Below are 7,846 nucleotides of genomic sequence, written 5' to 3'. Positions count from 1 at the left end.
GTGGATCCGTATCTCGAAAGTCCCGTATTGCTAGAACTGACCGTAGCTGAAAGTAAATATCCAGACATGAATTATAAAGGACTGCTCCGAGATTTGGTGAAGGCGTCAGTCCAAATATTCAGCCGAGTCAAATCTCAACCGAGATTATTCTTGTTTGAAATTTTACCCTGTTTTCAGAGAATGTTTCTATTTTAAGGTAATATACTGAAGCTGTTTCCGGAAATTAAAATTAAAGAATCATTTATTCTACACCTTATGTCTTCCTTCAGGGACCATGTTCATGTCCCAAGTTAAATTCTGGCAAGAAATCCGAGCAGTTTCCCCAGGTGGAAATTATAAAAATAGTGTCCCTATTGTAACCTGGTTACAAAATTGCCACCCAGGGAAACTGCTCCAATTTCTTGCCATATCTAAAATTCTTCAGTCGTTACATAATCACAAAAATTGACCAAACGCACACTCAGAAAGAGAGAAGATTTAAAAGAATCGGCGCTGTATTTCTGAATAATAAAGAAAAGCATATACAAAACACTTAAGAGTTATTTCATTAATGAATCGGGAAAATCAATAAAAACAAAGTGAAAACATGAAAATCATTAAATCGAAAATATAATGTACCGTTCGCCTCATATTGAATCTGAAATCCCAATACACATATAATGAATGACATTTTGTTAATTATTGTTCAAATGAACATGTGACATTGTTTTATTAAATACCTAACACAGAAACCCTAAATTTGAGAATGATCCTGTACACGTTCATAACAGGGACGGTTGATTCAAACTGTAGACATGGGTAGTAAAAAACTGAGCACAAAAATATTACCTGAGATGACATATTCATCTATCGTTCAGTTTCTCTGTGTATAGAATCTTTAACACGGTAACACGAAACATCCAGAAGTTCAAAAAAATTATGAAAATCACACAAAAACATGTGTAGGCGGAAATGAGCAATTGCGCATGTTTTCCATTCTAATCTCCAAAACGAAACGGAGTGAATGACCAATCACGGAAAAAAGAACCAGGAACCGACAGTAGAATATCCGTGAGCTATAAATATCACATACAAATTATTAAGTGTTTTAAACATGTTAAACGACACAGGGACGAGTATATGTTGTGACAACCTAAACAGAATCATACTGGGTTTTTTTGATAAACGTATCTGTTATAACTGAGGCCGTCAGCTGACTGTTTGATATCATGAATTACCGATATCACAGAGGGCACTCGTTGACCTGTTGACCATACGGGGCGGTGGACACTTAAACCCACCAGCGATGTAATGCCGCCCCCTTTAAGAAAACGGTACAAATTTTACTAAGAAAAAGAAAATGTTTTTAACAAATCACAAATTTTCAAATTTTATTATTTTGATATATAAACAAGACTCGTTTCCCTTAATTTGTTTACATTTAGGCCTATGTAGATTTCTTTATAGAAAACATCATATCTAAAACAAAATTTATGTCAATATCTATATTCAAATTTTTGCTGACCACTAGGAAAATCTTATTTAAAGTAGGCCTATTGCAAACTTTAAAAATGGAAAAATAAAATCTGAAAATTTTCAGCTCCAATCTTGAATCAGTCCCCTTTTAAGATACAGGTACAGTGTATGTATAATGTATATCACCAGACCTATTATATACTAGTTATATATGTCTCTGGTATCACACAGTTTAATAATATTTTGTGATAAACTTTAAACATGTAGAGATAATATGTAGATTACTCCATACATCCATTATTGTCAAACACTCATAAATGATATAAACAAGCGTCTGATTATAAAAGGCATTTTGTAATTCAGGCCGAAACTATACTTCCTAACAACGCGTCCTGTTTCAGGATATCTCTTTGTTTATCGTCTGTACTGTGTAACACGAGGTATATTTCCTGTTGCATGTGTATATTCTTGTGTATATTCCCGTTTTCAGTAAAACGACATAATTTCTAAGAACCTGGTTTATAAAACGAGTCTCACAACTGACAAATCGTTGTCGACAGACGACACAGCATTCCGTATAATCGTGTGATCTATGAGGAAATTGCTATGATTATTAGAAAAGCAAGATTAGGAAGGGGAAAAAAGTTTATGGAAATGTTAAGGGACTTGACCTACAATCGCTTCATTCAAAATGCCCAGTGAAATTCAAATATGTGAAGATGAGTAATGCATGTACATGTAGGTATTCATTATTCTACTTTTAATCTTAATCAGACTTCTACAAAAGCCAGATAGGCTCATTTTTAAAAACGTATTTTTAAAAATTTAATTCTTTATAACGAAATTAATTCGTTATAACGAAATAACTAACTCTGAGTCGTTATAACGAGATACTAACTCGTTAAAACGAAATAACTAACTGTTATATAAAGAGATAACTAAATATATAAAGAGATACTAACTCGTTATAACGAAATAATTAACTCGTTATAAAGAGATTCTATATTGTTATAACAAGATAATTACTCGTTATAACAATTTGCATTATCTAACTTTCATAGACTTTCCCTTAAAAGGTTTGATTCATTTATTTTTTTTATCACAAATAAAGATAACCTTATACATGTATATCTAACAAATGTATAATGTAAACATTGATTGTCGCCATAAGCTACGGTAGACAATAAATCTACAAACATGGAGCAAAATCATAGTCAGAGAAAGTAACATAAAACATCATTGACATCATTCAATTCACATGAATGAATGAATTGACATGTAAACTATTATTATGGTACTATAAGGTCGAATTTATTCTTCATTCGATATGGCAGATAAAACAAACATGATATTGCTGAACTTCAAACTCATTGGTCAAGGATTTCCTGCTATCGCCATGTTTCTATCCACGTATATACACTGTACATGTAGTCGTATGTAGTAAATCGCACCACACCCCCTAGCGGTTTTATTATTTATTTATTTTTTATGTTTTTAATTAAGTAGTTTTATATATTCGTTAAAAAAATAGTACACTGATCCGTTACTAGGAAGGGGGTGCTCGCATCTCTATACGCTGTAAGTACTACATACGGCCTATGGAAATTACAGAAATCATTACATCAATTAAAGCTATTAAAAAGAGGTGAGTTGCAAGGTATTATTTACAACGATTGTAATTTATGGCTGTATAATATTGATTATAGATTATCTATATAAACTATGGTCTACAACTGCTAATTAAACGAATGCCACAGCATACAACAGAGATATAACAGGGATTATGATTCTAGAATCCGGATTCGGATCGATTTCATGGACATCGTTTTGGTTTCCTTGAAATCAACCACGACGATAATTTCACGGAAGAAATTAATACTACCAGTACCTGAATATTTTACACATAGTAAATTATACATTTACATGTAGATTGATAAACCAAGTCTATAAAATACAAAACTATGGACGAATTTGTTGCAAATAAACTAGTTATGGTCTTATACTAGCTAGACTTCCAAATCATATCTAGGTATTTGCTTTTGGATACAATACAAATTCTAAAACTTGTACTGTATTGATATTGTAATAGTGCAAAATATAAAAAATAATAAGTATATTTATAACTTTGTCATTTGAAACATTTGAACTAAAATTCTAAATATTTTAAAGCTTGGACCGTTTCGATATTTTATGTCTTTGAAGTTCGGGGGAAAATTCTAAACTATTTAAATCGATAATTTATTTTGAATATCAAACTGTAAAGCGTTCTAGTTAGTTTGAATATTTAGTCAACTAGTAACAATATAAAATCAAATTTTTGAATTAAAATTCTAAGATTAAAACATCAAAATATAGAACGCGTTTGCAATTTCGTATTTTCGAAATTTGAATGTAAACACCAAATTTCTAAAACTCGACAGACTTTCGTTTCAAGAAAATTTAGATGTAATATGTATTATTATAATTGAGCATCATATGAACAAGTCAATTTCAGATGACACATTCCCCGCAGGTTAAATTTCTGTTTCATATACTAATTGCTTTGTATTCTCACCCACGATTGCATTTTCTAACTTTACAAAAATTGCGTCTTATATATCACAAATATCATTATCCGTGTCGTCTCCTTTTACTCTGGTCTATGTGGGTATGTTTCTTTCCTACTAGATTCCTCAGGGAGTGTCGGATTGTAGATATTTTCAATATTCACCCATCCATGCTTGTCACGAAAAAGGAACAACTAGATCAGACCCGAGGCCATAGTCTCACTTTCTCTAATTAATAATACAATTCATCTCAATGTTTTGGCCTCAGTCTGATAGCCCGCAGGTATTTTCTGAAACTGTTAGAAATTGAAGATGCATCAGAGATTAAAACGTTTTTGTTCCGTAACCCTTTGTTAGTTTATGCAGTTACGGGTGTTCAATAAGCTAACATTTACTGTCCGTTAGTTTTTAATAATGGACAGATCTATACCGTCCAATTAAAAAAAAAATATTGAATAGTAATTGCCAACTTGTCGGTTCAAGTTGTTTATTATCCTCGAGCCAAACGGCTCATCAGAAACAGAATAACATAAATATGATATATACAAACATCACACAGGAGAGTATACATAAATAGAACAAAAGCTAAATTAAGCATCTCTTTTTAAACATGCTAAATACAAGTATTTACCTAAATTAATGAATTCTTTGAAATTTTTAACACTTAGTAATTGAACCAGTTTGAAGGTACTGGTCTTTAATAATAATATCTTTTTATATATTTTGTTCTCAGTTCATTATAGAATGGACATTGAAGAATGAAATGGAATTCGTCTTCTACAACAGACAAGCTCCATTTTACACAATACTTATTGTTTTTTTGCAATACCATAATGTCTTCCTTTTTCAATATCTAGATTATGAGATGAAGTTCTAAATTTAGTTTATTTCTTATATTTGCTATCGATAGATTTGCATAATTAATATTTGATATAGAAATCGTCAATAAGAAACCTTTAGACATTTTACAAATATCATTAAATATCTGTTGTTTTGTAATATCAAATAGTCTTTGTTCAATAATATAATATATGGTTTTATCAGGCATATCACTTCTAAACATATACATGTAATTTAATCCTAAACTACTTAATTCATTTTCATATTTACAACCCATTCATAATGTTGTCACATATCTTCGTAACATGACTTAATAATACAATTATCGCTTCTTCTGATTTTCAAACAATATTTAAAAATCCTTAATAACCTATAAATTCTCAGCGGGAATCTTCCTAATTCACAATATGCTAAAAGGTTACAAGTGAATTTTGAACACCCAGCAATCTTTTACAAAACATTAAATGTAGTTTCTTCAATTTCCGGGGATTTATGAAAGCCCCAAACTTCTGATCTATATGACAAAATACTTTTAACTTATGTATCAAAAACAAATAATTGTGTAGTTACATTGAAGTTATGGTTCTTTAATTAATTTTAATGTTAACGCAAACAATGCATTTCTTCCCTGATCTGCAATGTGTTTTTGAGTTTGACTAGATTTGCCATTGTAAGATACAGACATGCCCAGGTAATTGAACTTGTCTATAATTTCAAGTTCATGCCCATCATATAACCATATTTGTTATCAAAACTATATATTTTTTTACCATTACAAAAAATCATAACTTTTGTTTTCTCTGCACTTAAATTCCATTCATTAGAGTAAAAATACACAAAATTTAACATTTTCTGAAGACCTTCAGCAGTTTCTGAGATAATAACCATATTATCAGCATACATTAAAAGAAAAATATTAATAAGTTGAATTTCAATACTTGGACAGTTTGCCTTTAAAAAAATTCATTTCACAATCATTGACATCGAGTGAGAAAAGTAGAGGAGATAAAACTTCCCCCTGCATGACTCCACATTTATTATCAAAATATTCTGTTAAATGTCCATTAAATTTGACACATGATTTCACATTATCTCCTTTGTTAGCTGACCTGTTTTTATATTCATATCAAGCAGAATTTATTCAAAAACTTCTACGTGAGAAGAAAAAATCTCTCGCTGTGACCTTCAATTCGACTTTTAGATATATCGATGACGTTTTGTCTATTAACAATGATAGCTTTCATTCATATGTCGATTTGATATATCCCTGTGAGCTCGAAATAAAGGACAACACAGAGTCGTCCACTTCTGCTTCATACCTAGATATTTTATTGAAAGTAGACATTAACGGCAAACTGACAACTCAACTGTATGACAAACGGGATGATTTCAGCTTCTCCATCGTCAACTTCCCATATTTGTGTAGCAATATTCCATTATCACCTGCATATGGTGTTTATATATCTCAACTGATTCGATATGCAAGAGCTTGTTCTGGGTATAGTAAGTTTTTAAATCGAGGTAAGCTACTGACAAACAAGTTGATGGTACGGGGATTTCAACAGTCTCGATTGAAGTCAACATTTCGCAAATTCTATGGTCGTTATAACGATCTAGTTCGTCAATACAACCTCGCATTGGGTCAAATGCTGTCTGACGTATTTCATAGCGATTGTTAAGCCGTTCTTGGCACACTGATTTTGACTGCGGATAACTCCGTTTACCTGATCAGGATATAGGGCTCACGGCGGGTGTGACCGATCAACAGGGGATGCTTACTCCTCCTAGGCACCTGATCCCACTTCTGGTGTGTCAAGGGGTCCGTGTTTGCCCAACTATCTATTTTGTATTGCTTATAGGAGTTATGAGATTGATCACTGTTCGTTATCTTCATCTTGCATCATACAAAGATTTTATAATGCAAACTATTTGGCCTTGCACGTCGTCTTTCCTTATTAATTTACACCATAGCTTGCTTCTATCAATAAGGTCAAACGCTTTTTTTATAATGTACAAAGCAGCAATATAATTTTTGTTTGTTCTTTAAAGTACGATTGACAAGCGAATGTAAGGCAAAAATAGCATCAATAGTAGACATCTTGGGTTTGAAACCAGATTGTGAATCACTTGTATCATGTTACTCAATTTATTCCACTGTAACAATTTTTGATTTATCACTGAGGTGAATAGCTTACCAAGACAACTTATAAGGGTTATTCCTCTATAATTACTCGGATCATTACAATTAAGCACCTTTCTTATAAATAGGTAAGATGTGTCCTTCTGACCATAACGCTGGAAAATAACCTCTATCAAAAACTATTTTAAACAATTTATGTATAGCTCATGCATAGCTCTTATCCTTGGACGAATTTGGCTCCACTTGTTTGGCACGCTGTTTTTGGCTATATCTAGATCTAAAACTTCATAGTTATTTCGGATTTCAAACATTTCGTTTGAGCATCACTGAAGAGACATTATTTGTCGAAATGCGCATCTGGTGCATCAAAATTGGTACCGTATAAGTTTTACATTCTGACCCCTGGGTCGAGGCCTCTGCTGATGGACTGTTAGTCCCCGAGGGTCTCTACAGCCCAGTAGCTAAGTACTTCGTTACTAGCTTGAAAATACGGATGTATATTTAATTGCTGTTATAAAATTTAGAAATTCATTTCAATATTAAGGATTATCTCCCTCATGCATAGCTCTTATCCTTGGACGAATTTGGCTCCACTTGTTTGGCACGCTGTTTTTGGCTATATCTAGATCTAAAACTTCATAGTTATTTCGGATTTCAAACATATCGGTTGAGCATCACTGAAGAGACATTATTTGTCGAAATGCGCATTTGGTGCATCAAAATTGGTACCGTATAAGTTTACATTCTGACCCCTGGGTCGAGGCCTCTGCTGGTGGACTGTTAGTCCCCGAGGGTCTCTACAGCCCAGTAGCTAAGTACTTCGTTACTAGCTTGAAAATACGGATGTATATTTAATTGCTGTTAT

At 32.4% G+C, this 7,846-nt stretch overlaps 1 protein-coding gene across 1 annotated transcript in view; it reads right to left on the bottom strand.

Moving 5' to 3' along the window:
* Positions 1-5,749, bottom strand: part of LOC125651499 (protein AF-9-like) — a 22,600-nt gene extending 16,851 nt beyond the window's left edge. The window contains exon 1 of the mRNA XM_048880121.2: positions 829-5,749. Within this exon, the coding sequence (XP_048736078.2) occupies positions 829-846 (18 nt within the window). The 5' untranslated portion in view covers positions 847-5,749. The remainder of the gene's footprint in view (positions 1-828) is intronic.
* Positions 5,750-7,846: the final 2,097 nt, after the last annotated feature.

The sequence above is a fragment of the Ostrea edulis genome, chromosome 5 (assembly GCF_947568905.1).
Source record: "Ostrea edulis chromosome 5, xbOstEdul1.1, whole genome shotgun sequence".
Taxonomy (NCBI): Eukaryota; Metazoa; Mollusca; class Bivalvia; order Ostreida; family Ostreidae; genus Ostrea; species Ostrea edulis.
Note: the sequence above shows the minus strand (reverse complement) of the source record. Positions and strands in the feature narration are given on the sequence as shown.